We start from the raw sequence: 19,878 nt of genomic DNA, 5'->3' as shown, positions 1-19,878 counted from the left end.
CTTTCATGCACTCTGGTCGAGAGGGACGGTGCTGTCAGGCTTACACTCTCTCTGACCTCACTCTGGGCGTGGCTACCTACTATGCAAAGTTTATAGGAGGCTAATTATCCCTTATGGCTCCTAAAATCATATTCCTGTCTAAACAAAAATACTTTAATTATTTTTCATATTTCATGCACAACGTAAAGGATGGAGACTTCATACTAGTGTTTAGAGCATTGGGCCAGTAACCGAATGGTTGCTGGATCGAATCCCCTAGCTGACAAGGTAAAAATCTGTCATTCTGCCCCTGAGCAAGGCAGTTAACCCACTGTTCCCCGGGCGCCGAAGACATGGATGTCGATTATAGCAGCCCCCCGCACCTCTCTGATTCATAGAGGTTGGGTTTAATGCGGAAGACACATTTCCGTTGAATGCATTCAGTTGTACAGCTGACTAGGTATCCCCCTTTCCCTTACATGTAGTGTATATACTTTACAAGTTACACTATTTCCTTTATATTACTTTTAATGACATCACAAAATAACAACCCATATGACATTTTTATTCTTTAGCTCGCCTCTGACCATTCCCCACATTCTCTGTTAGGAATATTGTTTCAGTATTTGCTTTAGAACGTGTTAGAGCTTCGGCGGGAAAAGTCTCTGGAGACAAAGAAACATTCCTGTGTGAATTTGGAGAGGGATGTTCTATCTCCTTGATTTATAACAGGGCATAAGGTGTCAACTCCTCCCCAGCAGGTCCCTCCTCCCCCCCTCTGTTGGTGAGAGAGGGTCTGGTTACTGTCATCCATTGCCAAGCTGACCTGACCCATTCGGAACTTCACAGGACAGTCATGACAACCCATACCAATAAAAAGGCTTCTTTTAACTTACTGTATAGGCAGATTAAACTACATGAAGTTCATGGTGATCAGCTAAAATACAGTACTGTGCTTTTCTCCTGCGGGAACAGTCAGATTTCACACACACACACACACACACACACACACACACACACACACACACACACACACACACACACACACACACACACACACACACACAATATAGCTTAATTGGATATTGTTGTTTGTGTAAGCAATACAGATTTAGGATCTTAATTTGATCACTCTTTTGTTGCTGATAATTCTGCACAGTAGGTTATGCTAAATTGTAGTGTATTCAAGGCTTCAAAAGGCTTCTAAAGTTTGTAATTCCATTTTAAAATGCCAGACTTGAAAAATGTATCAACTGTATCAAAATGTATCCCCTACAAAATGTTTTTATTAATTAATCATCTACATTTCCTGTTGCTGCAGGATAATTTTTCTGCTGCAAACTGACTCAAATTAAGATCCTACATCTGTAGCTAAGTTATCTATGCAAAGTGCCAATTATTTCCAGTAACTGCTCTTCATTATTACTCTGTCAATAAACACCATCAGCTGACAGAAGATCTAGCTAAGTTAGCTACAGAAAGTAATGGAGAAATCTCACTTTTCTGCAGTAGCTCTGGTTGGGCAATGGGTAGCTCTGGCTAGCATGACTATAGCCAGTAACCAGTTAGGGCTAGCTGGCCACTGGCTAACTAGCCCTAGCCAGCCAGCTAATGCAAGACAACTTTATTCAGTTGTTAGAAAGAGGAGGAAGGGAAGCGCTACTAAGGTACACTATAGTATATTTTGGTAGATAGAAGGTGCTCTTTGGTAAAAGGTGTAAATTGGTCATCAAAAAGAAAGGAGGACCAAGGCACTCTGCATATAATTAATTAAAATGCCTTTATTAGTATGGCATGTTCAATAGAAACAAAGTTGTTTAAAAACCGACGCGTTTCGGCTGCATGGCCTTCGTCAGGGAGTACAGAAAAAGGAGAATACAATGTCCTCTTTTGAAAGGCTTTTCCAATTAGCCCTAATTAGAAGAGGGAGTGGTTACCAAATTGGACACACCTAGTAAGCAATAATATACACATGAAAAGGTGAAATACTGTAGCTATGTTATCATGAGCATACAACTCCAAGCTAGAAGCATCAGAACACCCAGAGAGGCAGTACCAACCCTAACCATGACTGGGAGAAGTGTCCAGAACAAGAAAGCAATATATTCCACAGTACACCAGACCACAGCAAAACATGAACAACAGTCCAAACATAGCTGAGGGCAATTGAGCAAAATGTCCACTAGATGACAGCAAATGGACCCATCACGACCCTACAGGAAGGGTGAGAAATCCATATCTTCATTTAAACCAGGGTACTTAGTGGCCTGTAGTTTGTAAATCCAAAAACTTTCCCTTTGGTTTAACTGTTTAAGACGGTCCCCTTTTCTAATAGAGGCCTGAATATGATCAATACCCATAGCTTGTAGGGAGGCAGGGTTGCCATGGTGTAAGGACTTGTAGTGCCTTGCCATGGGGTAGTCTTCATTGCCTACCCGTATGGCGTACTTGTGTTCCGCCAAGCGATCTTGAAGGCGTCTCTTTGTCCGTCCAATGTAGAACACCTTGCACTGTGGACATTCTAATCTATAGATGACATGAGTGGTTTTGCAGTTAATAAAATGCTTGAGGTAATACTCCATTTTAGAAGCTGTGTCAACAAAATACTTTTTCTGTGCAATATTACTGCAATGGTTGCACTGGTTACATTTAAAAGAGCCCTTGGGTTTGTGGTCAAGCCAAGTTTTTTGAGAGTCACCCGGAAGATAACTGTGGACTAATTTGTCATTTAGGGTAGGACATCTCTTAAAGCTTATGACTGGTGGTTCAAGAAAGACTTGGCGTAGTAGCGTATCACTTTGGATGATTCACCAATTATTTTTAATGATTCTTTTAATGTTCTCTGCTTCAGTGCTGTATTTTGTAACAAAATACACTCTCTCTGATGTATCACGAGGCACTCTTCTTCGTAACAAATTCTCTCTATTGTAATATTTGTGTTGTGGAGAAATAACAAGGCAGGAGACGGGAGTACAGTTGGGTTTCCTTTAGTCAAAACCTCTCGTGCTCTACAGTTCTCGGGCACACTCGTGCGCATGTGCATTTCCTATTAGGTGTAGTAACGTAACACTGTCGTAATAATCACTGCTTAGTAACAGCATAGTAACTAATATAAACAGATGTAGATCCCAGATACTACACTCCTCCCCCCATAGTTTTTAACTCCCAGAGAACAAGGTAAATATGTTAGGGAACTACTAATGCAATATTTGAACAATGCATTCTTAACATTTTTCAACTACTGGGCTGAAGCAGACTTTTCAGAGCCCAGCACAAATCCAGGGGATTATTCTGCCCCGAAAATGGAGTTTGTGTCCTAATAACTAACCCAGGTAATGTCCTTTTTCTTTCCTTTTATCTAGGACATATTAAAGTGTTTGTTTGTTTTACTGTCTGTTACCTCAAACAGCTCAACTCACAGGTCAAGCTTTTGAGGTGCCTTTCGCTGTCGAATAGGATATCCCCGCTCCTCCTGGGCTTCCGGTAGTGGGCCAGGTTCGGGTGGAAGGTCAGGTTCTGTCTATCCCGTACGTCCACAGTCAGGAGAATAGTCCTGGGGGTCGTTATTGTTCTCTCGGCGTGTCTCTGCTGGGGCGTTGGACCGTAGCAGATGATCCACATGAACGTTGACCTGGCGATGACCAATTTGGACTTGGTAAGTCAAAGGTCCTTTGCGTTGCAAGATCACACCTGAGTTCCACAGGCTCTTGGGGTGTCTGAAATCACGTACCATCACCCTCTCTCCCTCTTTGAATTCTCTGACAGTCTTTGAGTGTCTGTCATGAGCTTTCTTCTGCTGTAGCTGGTGCTTTGCCACAGTGCTTGACAAGTCTGGTTTCAACAATGTCAGGCGGGTACGTGGTTGGCGTCTCAGAAACAGTTCAGCTGGTGTACATTCCGTTACTGTGTGTGGTGTGTTACGGTAAGTAAACAGGAACCGGGGAAGCCTTAGGTGGGTGGGCACAGACTGAACCTCGAGTCTAGTCCAGGCCTTCTTAAAGGTTTGCACGGCTCTTTCCGCTGCTCCGTTTGATGCCGGATGGTAAGGTGGTGACCGGATGTGCCTTACCCCATTGTTCTTGAGAAACATTTCAAAATCGTTTGACGTGAAAGGAGGGCCATTGTCCGATACGAGCTCCTTGACTAGTCCAAAGGATGCGAACAGGTGTCTGAGAAGATTGATGGTCTTCTCAGCTGTGGTCAGTTGAGTAGGGAACACTTCCATCCACTTGGAATGGACATCGACGACAACAAGGAAATGTTGCTTGTCAATCTCGGCGTAATCCACATGGATGCGTTCCCAAGGTGTCGCAGCCCAGGACCATGGATGAAGAGGTGCAGCAGCAGGCTTGTTGCGAACAGCTTCACAAGGTGAGCAGTGGCCTACATGCTGTTGAATGTCCTGATCCAGTCCAGGCCACCACAGATAACTGCGGGCGAGTGCTTTCATTCGAGTGATCCCTGGATGTCCCTCATGCAGGTCAGATAGCAGTCTCCTCTGGAATTTTTGAGGTACCACCACCCTTGATCCCCATAGAACACATCCTTGATCAGTGGACAACTGGTCTTTCTTGTCGATGAATGGACGAAGTTTATCGTCATTTACGAAGTTTGGCCAACCTCCTAATGTTAAGTCCAAGACTTTGGAAAGCACTGGATCTTTCCTTGTTTCCTCTGCTATGTCTGAAGCAGATATGGGCAGTTCGTCAATGAGAGAGATCTGGAAGACTGCTCTATCATCTTCACTGTCGGAGTCACTATTGCATGGTAGTCTTGATAGTGCATCTGCATTTGCGTGATCACTGGATCGTCTGTACTCAATCTCGTTGTCGTAGGCTAACAATATCAGAGCCCAACGTTGCATTCGAAGTGCTGCAAGGGTTGGTATAGCTGATTTTGGTCCAAGGATGGCCAACAGAGGCTTGTGATCTGTCAGCAGTTGGAACTTCCTTCCGTACAGGTATTTGTGAAACTTCTTCACTCCGAATATTATGCTCAGGGCTTCCTTCTCAATTTGAGCATAATTTTTCTCACTTGGTGACAGAGTCCGTGATGCAAATGCAATAGGGTGTTCTTCACCTGACGATAGAACATGTGAGATGACGGCTCCTACTCCGTATGGAGATGCATCACACGCGAGTCTCAGCTTCATCTCTGTGTTGTAGTGGGCAAGCCACTTGCTCTTTAGCAGACGCTGTTTGCAAGTCTTGAATGCTTCTTCGCATTGTGGGGACCAATTCCACTTTGTATCGGCCTGCAGCAGTTGGTGAAGCGGATGCAACAATGTGGACAAGTTTGCCACAAACTTTCCGTAATAGTTCAGGAGCCCCAAAAATGACCTCAGCTCTGAGATATTTGTGGGTGCTGGTGCGTTTACAATTGCTTCCACCTTGCTGTTGGTTGGGTGCAGGCCTTGTGCATCAATCTTGTATCCGAGATACTCCACTGAGTCCTGGAGGAACTCACACTTGCGTTTCATTCTCACTCCGTATTTCTCCAGTCTTGACATCACTTTGTCCAGCACTACAAGGTGCTCTCCAATGGTTGGTGCTGACACGAGGATGTCGTCCATGAAGCACACAATGTTGTCTATACCGTCCAAGATCTGATCCATTGTGTGTTGGAATATCGCTGGAGCTGTCGAGATTCCATAGGCCAAGCGATTGAATCTGAATAGCCCCTTGTGTGTATTGATGGTCAGATACTGTTCTGACTCCGGATCCAGCTTCAGTTGCTGATAAGCGAATGCCAGGTCCAGCTTACTGAAAACCTTCCCACCAGCTAGAGTGGCAAACAGATCTTCAGCGTTTGGTAGTGGATATTCCTCTGGTAGTATGCAGCGATTTACTGTGACCTTGTAGTCACCGCACATTCTGACGGTCTTGTCTTTCTTTGGGACTACAACAATCGGAGCGGCCCAGTCGCTCCTCGCTACTTTCGTGATTATGTTATTCTTCTGTAGGCGGTCCAGTTCCTTCTCTACTGCTTCCTTAAGAGCATAGGGAACTGGACGTGGTTTGTGAAAGATAGGCTTGGTTCCTTCTTGCACTCTGACTTTTGCTGTGAAGTCTTGTATTTCGCCGTAGCCATCTTTGAAAAGTTCTTTGTGCTTCTCCAGCATGTTAGTGTGTAGCTTGACTCACTGGTTTGTCCTTTCTCAGACTGAAGATTTCTCCCCAGTTCAACTTGATCTTTTGTAGCCAGTTTCTGCCTAGCAAGGCTGATTTTTCTCCTTTAACAATGACAAGCGGTAGCGTCCACTCCTTCCCCTCATACCGGACTGGTACCTGAATCTGCCCTAACACAGGAATAGTGTCACCAGTGTATGAAGAAAGGCGGATGGACGCTGGCTGAAGAGGGCACTCTTTCAGTTTTTCTTTGTAGAGTCTCTCTGGAACCAGAGATACAGACGCTCCGGTGTCCAGCTGCATTTTTACTGGTTTTCCCGCTAACTCCATGTTGAGATAGATTCCATCTTTTTGTTGTTGAGCTGTGTACACTGTGAACAGTTCCAATACTGTTTCAGTTGTACCTTCCTCTTCTTGTGCTGCGTCTGACACTTTGTGCGCTCTTGCTGTGCGTTTTGAGGCTTTACACACTTTCTGTAAATGTCCAACCTTTCCACAATTGTGGCACTTTACATTTTGGAATCGACGTTCACTGTGCTGATGATTATCTCCCCCACATCTGTAGCAAGTTGGCTTAGACCTTTGAGATGTGGGCTGCTTTTTTCTTGTGTAACCTTGAGGACGGAACTGAGAAAAGTGTGACTTTTGTGAGCCTTTTTCACCACGTGCATCACTGACCTTGTGAACACCTTTCTGACGTTCTGCATATCCCGATAGCTCAATAGTATCCCTGTGGGCAAGCTCGAGTCCAAGTGCGATATCACAGGCTTTCCGAAAGGTCAGGTCCTTCTCTGACAGAAGCCTTCTGTGATATGCTTCACCTGTGAGACCACATACAAACTTGTCTCGAAGAGCATCATCAAGAAATTGTGCAAACTCACATGTACTTGCCAGCCTTTTCAAAGCAAGGATGTAGTCTGCCACGGTTTCCCCTTGACTCTGGTGACGTTGGTAAAATCTGAAACGTTCTGCAATGAGAATTGGCTTAGGCTTGAAATGCCTTGAAAGAGTTTCAGTCAGTTCTGCATAGTTCAACTCCACTGCTTTTATTGGTTCAATGAGACCTTTCAGCAATCCATACTCAGTTGGACCCAAAACACTGAGAAATACGTCTGCTTTCTTTTCATCTTTGATTTCATTTGCAGCCAGCCAACGCTCAAAACGCTCCAAATAGGAATCAAAATCCTCTTTTGTAGACTCAAACTCTGGTACTCGACCAATGGTTGCCATTTTCACAGTTAATTGTTCAGTTTCCTTATTCCTTGTATTCCTTAATTGTCATCTAATTCTTCACTTCAGAAGTTTCTGCAATTTCTTCGTTCACTGCACTCATTTGTAATAATGTACACACCGTGTTACGTTCCTTCTTCCTTTTTTTTTCTTTCTTGATAATATTTCTCCACTGAGATCGCCTAATTTCAATGGGTTCAATGACAGTTATTTTTATTTTACCACCAGAGGGCAGTGTCGCTATTCTGGACTCCAATAGTCTTGCTACTTGGCAGCTCCTGAACACTGTATCTGCTAGCAGTGCTTAGCCGTTTTTTACTGGCGAAAGAAAATAAAAAATAACTGACGAATTACATAATTATTTTGAGTTTCATTACTCACGCAACATTCTTCCCTTCAAGCAATGTCCGTTAAAGAAGTTGAATCACCTCGTCGCCACTGTAATATTTGTGTTGTGGAGAAATAACAAGGCAGGAGACGGGAGTACAGTTGGGTTTCCTTTAGTCAAAACCTCTCGTGCTCTACAGTTCTTGGGCACACTCGTGCGCATGTGCATTTCCTATTAGGTGTAGTAACGTAACACTGTCGTAATAATCACTGCTTAGTAACAGCATAGTAACTAATATAAACAGATGTAGATCCCAGATACTACATCTATCAAGTAATCCAGCCCTTATACCTGCATCTTTCAGGACCTGAACGCTGTAGCCCCGATCCAAAAAGCGATTCTCCAATTCAGCAGATTTGACACTGTAGTCTGTTTCCTGATCGCAAATTCTGCGGACTCTTTGGAATTGGCCATATGGAATATTCTCTTTTAGCCTTTTGGGGTGAAAGCTGTCTGCCCTCAGAATGGTATTCCCATCTGTAGGCTTCCTAAAGATTGATGTGTGCAAACAACCTTTGTCATTTTTACTAATGTCGAGGTCCAAAAAATGAATGTTATCCTTGCTGTATTCCATAGTTAGTTTGAAGTTAGGGTTAATGCTGTTAAGGTATTGGTGGAAGGAAATAAGTTCATCTTCTGAGCCGGACCAAAACAGGCAAACATCATCAATATAGCGTCCCCACCATATAATCCGGTCAAAGAAATGGTTATTAGAAGGATCCAAAATGAAGTCATTTTCCCATTTAACCAAGTACAAACCAGCGTAGGAAGGGCTGTAGCAAGCTCCCATGGCACATCCTTTGACCTGTTTAAAAATACGGTCCTGGAAGATAAAGATGTTATGATAAAGAGTCCATTCAGTCAGTGATACAATGAATTCTGTAGGAGGCATCTCAGTTTCAGGCCCGGTACTCAAGAAATGGTGCATCGCTGCCGAACCTTGTTGATGCTCAATGGTGGTGTATAGAGACTCCACATCCATGGTCACTAAAAAAGGAAGCTGTACCTATATTCTTCAATTCCTTAATTTTGTTCAACACATCTGTGGTATCTTGAAGATAGGCTGGAAGTGACATCAGAAAAGGCTTAATAAAGTAATCAATGTACTTAGAGATGGGTTCTGTCAGACTTTCATTACCACTAATGACTGGTCTGCCTGGGGGGTTTTCAAGATTTTTGTGGATTATACAACTTTATTCAGTTGTTGTTGAGTTTGTTATATTGGCATGCTAACTTCATAATACGTTCCTGTCACACTCACACAGTCTAATATTTTCTTTGTGCTGACAGCCGAGGCTGTAAACACAACCCCCAAGAATCATGAATATTCTATAAGGGGGCGTGTACTTCCAGGTGTGAACAAAACCAAAATCAGAAATGCAATAATAGATGTTGTTATTTGTTTTCCATTATTTAATGTCAAATTCTGACATTATATATGAGAAAATAAGTTGATTTCCGATGTTCGTTTTTCTAATTCAGAGACGAAAACACGAAAAACGAAATACAGACCTTTTTCGTTTTTTCATTCTCCGTTTTGCCTCGGAAATTAAAGTAACAAAACCTTCATGGACCCACCCCGAGCCCTGATTGGTTGGTTTTTCGTAGGTTTCACTCAGAACTGCAAGACGCTGATATTGCGTTACAGTGTAGCAAAATGGCGGCTGTCATTCAGAACCCACTTAAAGCGTAAGTAAATTAACAAATTGATTAAATTCTGTTGTGTTACTTTGTTGCCAATACTTGAATTACATGGAACCGTACTTTTAAGCAAATACAAGACGCGTGCAAATGAGGGAATAATGCTGTCGTAACAATTTGTGTATTTCTACTTGCTGAGCCGAATTAATGTGTCAGTGCTTTCACCGAAGTAGACTGCTTAGTTTATTAGACATCTCTGCATATTATGGTTTACAATCTTATGTGTGATATGTGGATTATCCCATGTGTCATAATAATTGCGTTTTAGGCCTGTAACCTCAACATGATCATTTATTGACTCATTTGAACCGATTCTTGAATATATCTGAACGTTACTTCAAAATTTAGCACAAAAGTGTTTCAACATGCACTCTGCTATTACGAGGACGAGTGAAAGACGATTGCAAGAATTTGACATATTTCCGGAATAACATTGACATCCCGAGTCTTTTATAGTTGGTGTGTATTGTCGAGATGTCAACTTTGGCTGAGCGCAGACGTGACCAGGACCCGGTAGGTAGAGCAAGGCAGGAGGCATTTTACATTTGCATGCCTTTCCGCCCGAAAGCGAAGTGACAGCAATGCGAGCCCCGGAATTTCCGTTGGAAATAGCCCTATGCATTTTGTAAAGCGCCTGTGCAGTTACTTAAGTTTTATCCTATCCTCTGTGTGCTCACCAATGAGTCAACAGTATTTATCCTGTTTTGTCCGTGACGCCATTTTTTTCTATTAGAGCTTATATTGTCAGATAATATATATATATATATTAGCAACAAATTTTTTTTTTTTGTTGCCAATTTAGAAGTTTTTAGGCAAGTTTCTATTGAGTGATGTTGCCACCTCATGTACATTTTCTCAGAGAAATACAAACAAGGCCTACTGGTAAGTCATTTCTTTGTTGCTACCCATGTTTGAGCACTGACAGACTGTTTGTAGGACAGTTAAGGTATAACCAGACCTTTTGGAACGTGCATTAGAGATGGTGAGGCTTTCTGGAGGTGAAGAACAAGGGATGTAACTTGACTGTGCCTTTAAGTGGAGGACTGGTGCAGATTAGCCAGGTCCATGATCCTGGGCCCATCTGCCAGGACATGCTCTGACCAGGAGGAAGTGTTGGGCACAGGCAGCAAGGCAGGAGACCCATCTGCTCTTCTGTAGAGATACCCTGGCACCCCCACGGGCCCTACAGGATCAGGGAAGCGTGCTCCTCGCCCACCACTTACGTATAGATGCATCATTATTTTACGCTTACGACTACATAAACGAGCTTGAAGAGCTCTACCACTGACGAGCATAAAGGATGGTCTTGTTTAATTTCATGGCTGTGGTGGTTCCCAGTTGGCACAAAGTAGCATAGTTTGAGACTGTGCCATTTTTATCAATTTTGTGGGACTCATTTCCTTTAAACCACTTTACCCTTGTATCCAACAAGATCAACCTAATCATTCTACTTTGCCTGAATGGGCTGCTTCTTCATCTCCTAGAGGTTTTAACATGTATAATGTCTCCTCGCTATAAGCTGTGCTTAATGAAGTGTTTCAATCTGCTATAATTAGTTACTGTTTCGGGTTTCAGACTTCATCTCACACATTTGTCAGATTATAATTAGTCACACTTGACACTAATTGGATGTTGCTCATGTGGACCAGTTTGACCTTTTTTTCATCAAGAGTATTCTCCTTTGAGATGAGGCAAATGAATTGGAGTCTTCTTGGCTTTGTTATAGAGAAGGATATGGCAATCGTGGGTGTAGCCAAAGTGTTGCTCCTCCCACACTGTGTGTGTGTTATGCATGGGAGAGTGATGGAAAGGGACAAGAGGCTCTTCAAGCTACTGATAAAATGGAACTCAAAATATTGAGTCTGTATGTGCACAGGCCATGTGTGTTATTGGTATTCTTTATCAAGATGACTGTGAAATGGCTTTCTTGCTAGAGTCGATGTGTTCGATAGGAAACAGTCTCTCTCTAGACCCTCCCCTCTTGCAGGGCTGCAGTTATGGCTTCCTGTAAAGCTCAGATGCACCTGCAAAGAGCGAAGACATTTGCCTGAACCGATCGCAAAAGGCAGAAGTATCTGAAGAAAATTGGTATTCTGAAAAATTTGTTTTTTATTGCCCTTTGTCAGCCTGTAGAGTATCAAGGTAAAGACAACAAGATTGCTTCTAACTGTAACTCCAGCCCTCATAGGCCCTAAGCTAAAACTCTTGGGGTTCCTCAAATGTAGTGTAAAAGACAATGGAATTTATGTTCTGATTTAAGCTACTGCAGATCGCTTGCCTGGCCTCCTGAAAACTGTGGGTTGAGAGGTCATTCTCTTTTATGCAAAATGTGTGTTTACGTAATGCTCACACTAAGGGCTGGGCACAGATATGACACCCCAGACCGTTGACAGGAGCACACTGATAGAGGAGGCCCCAGCAGCCAAGAGATTTGCTTTTGGTTTCCCCCCCTCACTCACATCTGTAAGATAGTGTGTATGCTTTTGAGGTAGGCCTATCCTTACTGTAGCTCAGTTGCACACAGTGTCTGTCTGGTTAGCTGTGGTATGTCTTTTTACAGTTGGAACAACCTTCCAACCACTTCAATGTCACAAAGGCCCTAAAAAACAAACAGTTGAAAAAAATAACTTATGCAAGAGGGGGAAAAAATAGAGAGAGCAAAGACATGAGTAAGTGTTAGCAGGGCCTCGCTCACCTCCTGTACTCTCAGACGCTGATGCTCGTCACTCATTATGAGTGTTAGAGAGATCTCTCACCTAGGCCACCGCACCTGCTGCTCAGGGCACTGAGGGCAGTGCACTCGAATGAAAGAGGGCAGGAAACTGAGACAGTTAACACCTCATAACTGAGGGAGCTATCAACATTCCTTTCGCTGCTTGTTTTTCTATCCCCTGGCTGTTTTTTTTTTGTCAGACACATTATCCTCCACTGAAGCTTGTCGGAAGTGATCTAGGTACAGCATTCAGATTCACATGACAAGATAATGGCTACTGTAATTTGTGGGGTAGTTTTAGGCCCATTTAGGGCCAGCACTTTTTAAGTTGTAGCCTAATGATTGTATTGTTAACAGGTACAACACACGTATGCCATACAGCAGTTACAATCTTGAAACATGATTGAGGTGCCATGACATGTTAAAATTTCCTGTGCTGCTCAGAGGCTGTGTAGGGCCATAAGCAAACAAGAAAATGCTCATCCAGAGGAGGTGCTCCTAGTGCTCCTCCTTATTTTTCTCAGTTTTAATTAGATTTTTTATTCTTAATACAGACAGAACAGGTAGAGGGAATAACACACATGTATCCCGTACCAGATCAAACCCACACCAACCCCCCATGCTCCACCCTAAATAAAGCAGGCATGATATAGAATTTGAGTACTACAAGAAAAAAACAGAATATAATCAAACAAAAAGTAAAGAAGAGTAAAAATAGTGATACAAGTTTTAATTTGTGTTGGTTTATGGAGTTGTGAAATTAGCTGGGACCATGTCTTCTACAAAGGATAGGAACGGTAGCCAGCTATTATAAAATGTAATTGCAGATCCCCTAATGGAGCAGCGCATTTTCTCTAGCTTGAGGTGTTGCATGCCTTCCTTTATCCATTGGAAACTGATCCTTCCACTTAAATAGTATAAGACATCTAGCTAGAAGACTAGTAAATGACAGCATGTTTGCTATATAACTGTTTAGAGGAGGTGCCACTCGTAAAATGATATACAGGCAGAAGGTTTCATAGGTCTCTCCAGTATCTTAGAAGTCTTCTCAAATTGATATCCATAAATCTTTAAATTTCGGGCATGTCCAAAACATGGCAGTAAAGTAGCAGGAGCCTGCTTACATCGGTCACAAGTGGAATCTATTTCTGGTCTAATCGTGGATAATTCTACCTTTGACCAATGTTGTGGCCGGGGATTTTAATGCAGGGAAACACAACTCTAGATCACCTTTACTCCACACAGAAACACATACAAAGCTCTCCCTCCAATCTGACCATAACTCTATCCTCCTGATGCCTGCTTAAAAACTCACAGGAAGTACCAATACGGAAGTGGTTCGATGAAGCGGATGCTAAGCTACATAGACTAGAATATGTTCCTGGATTCATCCGATGACATTGAGGAGTTTACTACATCAGTCACCGGTTTCATTAATAAGTGCATCGATGATGCCATTCTCACAGTGACCATACGTACATGTAGGGCTGGGTGGTATACCGTATTTTATGATATACCGGTATTGATGCACGGGCCGGTTTGGGTTTTTACTTTACCTTCTATGATGGTATTTTAATGTTTGGTTTGTTAAATATGTTACACCGTGTGTAACATCCATTTTTATAGTTTACTTCTCTACCGAAGTCATCTCTCTCCATGGCTTTCCACACAGACCTAGCCCCGCCCCCTGTCACTCAAGGAGCGCATTTGTTTTTCCGTTCAGTCTGCATGGTCAATGCAGCAGATGGAACAATGTTGACGTCGACAATACTGTTTTCACTATGCTTCTTAATATAAATCAACTAGTGTTCTATAATTACACTATTCGTTTGTGTTTCTTACATCTTCAAACAGATAGTTTAGCAAGTTGGGCCTAAATGTTAGCTGCTAATCGCTAGTTAGCTGGCTGGCAAGCTAGCTAGCTAATAAATGTACTGAGTCAGAGCAAACATAATTAGCTATGCAGCCTGATTTAATACTAGTGATGGTGTAGACCAGGGGTGTCAAACTCATTCCACGGAGGGCCTTGTGTCTGCAGGTTTTTGGTCTTTCCTTTCAATAAAGCCCTAGACAACCAGGTGTGGGGAGTTCCTAACTAATTAGTGATGTTAATTCATCAATCAAGTATAAGGGAGGAGCGAAAACCCGCAGACACTCGGCCCCCCGTGGAATGAGTTTGACACCTGTGGTGTAGACCTAAATCAGCATGTTGTTTATGCAACAGTGTCTTCTAAATCAAAGAGGAATATGCAAATTGTTCTCAACTGGCCTACCTGGTTAAATAAAGGTAAAATAAAAAAGGATTAATGTGTTAGCTATATGAAGTTGCTAAGAGAAAACAACATTTAATATAGCCAAAGATTATAGGGTCCCCTAGGAAACACTTACCAACACTTTGGTGCCTACCCTGTCACAATAATTCCTCCCTGGCATTTTCATTCGTTGTAATGGTAAACACTGTATTCAAAGTGGCCACTATTATGTTCTAACTATAGAATTAGAATAATCATTCTATTTCCATGATTCTAACAGTTCACCCAAGTGTTTTGCTCTAAATCGCAAGTCAAATCTCAATTGCAACATTTGGTTAAAAATATGGCCTAGATTGTTTGCCTGTATCGTGCAGCCCTACGTGGCAGTGTGGAAATTATCTCAATTGAGTGCAGGAAATGCAGAAAATTATTTTTGGTTGAATTGAACAGTACAAAACAATCAGAATGGAGAAAGCCATTGAAATCACTTCGAATGTATGTGTTTTTACCCTAGGGTCACGCACAAATCACGCCGCAAATTTAGAACTTAAAAATTCCATCATACTGTAAATTGTTATTATTATTTAATATTTTTAAATACTGTGATATATTTTGGTTATTTCACCGATGCCGACGTACATATTAGAGGTCGACCGATTATGATTTTTCAACACCGATACCGATTTATTGAAGGACCAAAAAAAGCTGATAACGATTGTCGGCTGATTTTTATATATATATATATATATATATATGTAATAATGACAATTACAACAATACTGAATGAACAATGAACACTTTTATTTTAACATAATATAATACATAAATAAAATCTATTTAGTCTCAAATAAATAATGAAACATGCTTAATTTGGTTTAAATAATGCAAAAACACAGTGTTGGAGAAGAAAGTATAAGTGCAATATGTGCCATGTAACATTTAAGTTCTTTGCTCAGAACATATGAAAGCTGGTGGTTAAATATTCCCTGTTCTTCAATATTCCCAGTTAAGTTTTAAGTTGTAGTTACTATAAGAATTATGATGCGTCGACTATTTGTATTTCATATACCTTTGACTATTGGATGTTCAAATAGGCACTTTAGTATTGCCAGCTTAATGTCAGGAGTTGATAGACTTGAAGTCATAAACAGCGCTGTGAATCAAGTATTGCTAAGAGCTGCTGGCAAACGCAGTAAAGTTTGAATGAATGCTTACGAGCCTGCTGCTGCCTACCACTGCTCAGTCAGACGGCTCTTATCAAATATCAAATCATATACTTAAATATAATATAATAAACACAGAAATACGAGCCTTAGGTCATTAATATGGTCAAATCCGTAAACGATCATTTCAAAAACAAAATGTTTATTCTTTCAGTGAAATATGTAACCATTCCGTATTTTATCGAACGGGTGGCAACCCTAAGTCTAAATATTGCTTTTACATTGCATAACCTTCAATATTATGTCATAATTATGTAGAATTCTGGCAAATTAGTTCGCAACGAGCCAGGCGGCCCAAACTGTTGCATATATCCTGACTCTGCGTCCAATGAACGCAAGAGAATTGACACAATTTCCCTAGATAATATTACCTGCTAACATGAATTTCTTTTAACTAAATATGCAGGTTTAAAAAAATGTTACTTCTGTGTTTTGATTTTAAGAAATGCATTGATGTTTATGGTTAGGTACATTCGTGCAACGATTGTGCTTTTTCGCGAATGGGCTTTTGTTAAATCATCCCCCGTTTGGCAAAGTAGGCTGTGATTCGATGATAAATTAACAGGCACCACATTGATTATATGCAACGCAGGACAAGCTAGTTAACCTAGTAATATCATCAACCATGTCTAGTTAAGTGATTATGTGAAGATTGGTTGTTTTTTACAAGATAAGTTTAATGCTATCTAGCAACTTACCTTGGCTCCTTGCTGCACTCACGCAACAGGTGATCAGCCTGCCATGCAGTTTCCTCGTTGGAATGCAATATAATCGGCATCCAAAAATGCCGATCACCGGTTGTAATGAAAACTTGAAATCGTCCCTAATTAATTGGCCAAGCCGATTAATCGGTCGACCTCCAGTACATATCCCAACCAGAAGCCATTGATTACATGCAACATCTGCACTGAGCTAAAGACGAGAGCTGCCGCTTTTTAAGAAGTAGGACTGTAGTCCAAACGCTTATAAGAAATTCCGCTACGACCTGGACTATGATCGAATCCTACTACTCCAGCTCTGAAGCTCATTGGATGTGGCAGGGCTTGCAAACTATCATGGCGTAAGGTAGTGTGTACGCTTATTACTGTGAAATTATTAACGGTACCACTTGCTATAAGTTAGTTACAATTATTTTATAATTTCTTGCTAAGGCAATGCATTCTTGGAGACATATATTTTACAAAAACAAAGGAGATTTTATTTAGAAATAACCAGGGTAAAGCAATGAATGTACAGGATGAATGAATAATCAAGATTGTGATGGCAAAATTATGTACTAAAGAGAATAAATCACAAACAGTTATTATTGATATTTCAGAACGAAACTAGGCAGGGATTATATATGATAAGTATAGCTATTAATCATAAAAGTAATAGGTTGCACGCTCGCATTCAAATCGCAGAAAAGATTGCTGAGATTGATCTGGATACTCTTAAGTATATCCTGTCTGGAACCAACGGTCTTCAGCGAACTCTCCATGGTGTAGAGTCCAGACCAAACCATTTCAATAGTCCAGTATCTCAAGGTCCCTGCTCGTGGTAGTCCTTGGTCAACCATACGGCTGGTCGCTGTCCGAACACAAGGATTGATGTTCACACATTCAGAGGTGAGGCTCCCTATCAGGAGAGCTCGGGTTGAGGGGATAGTTCCTGGGGCTGGGTCAGCCCCCATTCATTGCCTGCAATGTTCTGTGACTTATGCCAGGTCATGCTTTAATCAATTGTTCACATACAGTTGAAGTCGGAAGTATACATACACTTAGTTTGGAGTCATTAAAACTCGTTTTTCAACCACTCCACAAATTTCTTGTTAACAAACTATAGTTTTGGCAAGTCGGTTATGACAGCTACTTTGTGCATGACACAAGTAATTTTTCCAACAATTGTTTACAGACAGATTATTTCACTTATAATTCACTGTATCACAATTACAGTGTGTCAGAAGTTTACATACACTAAGTTGACTGTGCCTTTAAACAGCTTGGAAAATTCCAGAAAATTGTTGTGGCTTTAGAAGCTTCTGATAGGCTAATTGACATCATTTGAGTCAATTGGAGGTGTACCTGTGGATGTATTTCCAGGCTCACCTTCAAACTCAGTGCCTCTTTGCATGACATCATGAGAAAATCAGAAGAAATCAGCCAAGACCTCCACAAGTCTGGTTCATCCTTGGGAGCAATTTCCAAAAGCCTGAAGGTACCAGGTTCATATGTACAAGTAATAGTACACAAGTATAAACACCATGGGACCACACAACCGTCATACCGCTCGGAAGGAGACGCCTTCTGTCTCCTAGAGATGAATCTACTTTGGTGGAAAAAGTGCAAATCAATCCCAGAACAGCAAAGGACCTTGTGTAGATGCTGGAGGAAACAGGTACAAAGTATCTATATCCACAGTAAAACGAGTCATATATCGACATAACCTGAAAGGCCGCTCAGAAAGGAAGAAGCCACTGCTCAAAAACCGCATAAAAAAGCCAGACTATGGTTTGCAACTGCACTTGGGGACAAAGATCGTACTTTTTGGAGAAATATCCTCTGGTCTTATGAAACAAAAATAGAACTGTTTGGCCATATTGACCATCGTTATGTTTGGAGGAAAAGGGGGGATGCTTGCAAGCTGAAGAACACCATCCCAACCGTGAAGCACGGGAGTGGCAGCATCATCTTGTGGGGGTGCTTTGCTGCAGGAGGAACTGGTGCACTTCACAAAATAGATGGCATCATGAGGATGGAAAAATGTGTGGATATATTGAAGCAACATCTCAAGACATCAGTCAGGAAGTTAAAGCATGGTCGCAAATGGATCTTCCAAATGGACAATAACCCCAAGCATACTTCCAAAGTTGTGGCAAAATGGCTTAAGCACAACAAAGTCAAGGTATTGGAGTGGCCATCACAAAGCCCTGACCTCAATCCTATAGAAAATTTGTGGGCAGAACTGAAAAAGCGTGTGCGAGCAAGGAGGCCTACAAACCTGACTCAGTTACACCAGCTCTGTCAGGAGGAATGGGACAAAATTCACCCAACTTATTGTGGAAGGCTACCCAAAACGTTTGACGCAAGTTAAACAATTTAAAGACACTCAATTAGTATTTGGTAGCATTGCATGTAAACTTCTGACCCACTGGGAATGTGATGAAAGAAATCAAAGCTGAAATAAATAATTCTCTCAATCATTATTCTGACATTTTTCATTCTTAAAATAAAGTGGTGATCCTAACTGACCTAAGACAGGGAATTTTTTACTAGGATTAAATGTCAGGAATTGTGAAACTGAGTTTAAATGTGTTTGGCTATGGTGTATGTAAACTTCCGACTTCAACTTTAAATAGAGGATCCTTTGTACACTAATGTCTTCCACTGCCTGTTTGAAGACTGATCGCACAGATATCAAACCGTATACTGTTTGGGTGTAAGGGTAATGGCTGTTAATTGTCAGAAAAGCACACACATAAAAAAAAAAAAAATCATTACACACATCTCAACACATTTAGCCATGTTATTTTCAGTCTGTTTACGCAGTTTGCTTGAGGAAATAATTCTTTGTTGCACTTTTTCATGCAGTGTATTGTCCTCCAATGGAGAAGTTCTTTGGCTAAGTCTTTGTCATCATCACTCTTCGTCAGAACTTAGCTGTGTCCATGTCTCTGGCAGAAGTCTGAATACCCTTGCTGCTGATGGGAGGAGCTTTGATGTAGACTAGAGTTGTAAGATGAGCAGAAGAAGGGAAGGACGACTGCTGGGAGTGCTTCCCCTTTCCTTTGTTCTCTGGCCAGTGAAGAGGTCCATGTGTATTCTTATTGCAGATGTGTTAATTCGACCATCCTCTACAACTGATTTCAAATGAAAACCCAGCCGTGAGCCTACCAGATGATCTAAATGCCTTCTATTCTGGCTTCGAGGCAAGCAACATTGAACCATGCGTGAGAGCACCAGCTGTTCCATACGACTCTCTGTTCATGTTCTCCGTAGCCGATGTGAGTAAGACCTTTTAAACAGATTAGCATTCACAAAGCCACAAGGCCAGACTAATTACCAGGACGCATACTTGGAGCACGTGCTGAACAGCTAGCAACTGTCTAGACTGACATTTTCAATCTCTCCCGGACCCAGTCTGTAATTACTACATGTTTCAAGCAGACCACCATAGTGCCTGTGCCCAAGAACGCAGCGGTAAGCTGTCTAAATGACTATCACCCCGTAGCACCTCGTAGCCTAGAAATGTTTTGAAAGGCTGGTCATGGCTCACATCAACACCA

At 41.7% G+C, this 19,878-nt stretch overlaps 1 protein-coding gene across 4 annotated transcripts in view; it reads left to right on the top strand.

The window, feature by feature from the left end:
• The first annotated feature begins 9,333 nt into the window (after positions 1 to 9,333).
• The window catches only part of LOC129812865 (zinc finger protein DPF3-like), a 46,004-nt gene continuing 35,459 nt past the window's right edge, over positions 9,334 to 19,878 (top strand). For 2 of the 4 annotated variants that reach the window (XR_008753084.1, XM_055864805.1), the window contains exon 1: positions 9,362 to 9,414. Coding sequence is in view for 3 of the 4 variants with exons in the window: in XM_055864805.1 (XP_055720780.1) it covers positions 9,383 to 9,414 (32 nt within the window). In the remaining variant the exon portion in view is untranslated. Of the gene's footprint in view, positions 9,415 to 19,878 lie in introns of all 4 variants that reach the window. The other 2 variants (XM_055864807.1, XM_055864806.1) reach the window with 2 other exon arrangements.

This window comes from Salvelinus fontinalis, chromosome 16, assembly GCF_029448725.1.
Source record: "Salvelinus fontinalis isolate EN_2023a chromosome 16, ASM2944872v1, whole genome shotgun sequence".
NCBI classification, from domain to species: Eukaryota; Metazoa; Chordata; class Actinopteri; order Salmoniformes; family Salmonidae; genus Salvelinus; species Salvelinus fontinalis.
Note: the sequence above shows the minus strand (reverse complement) of the source record. Positions and strands in the feature narration are given on the sequence as shown.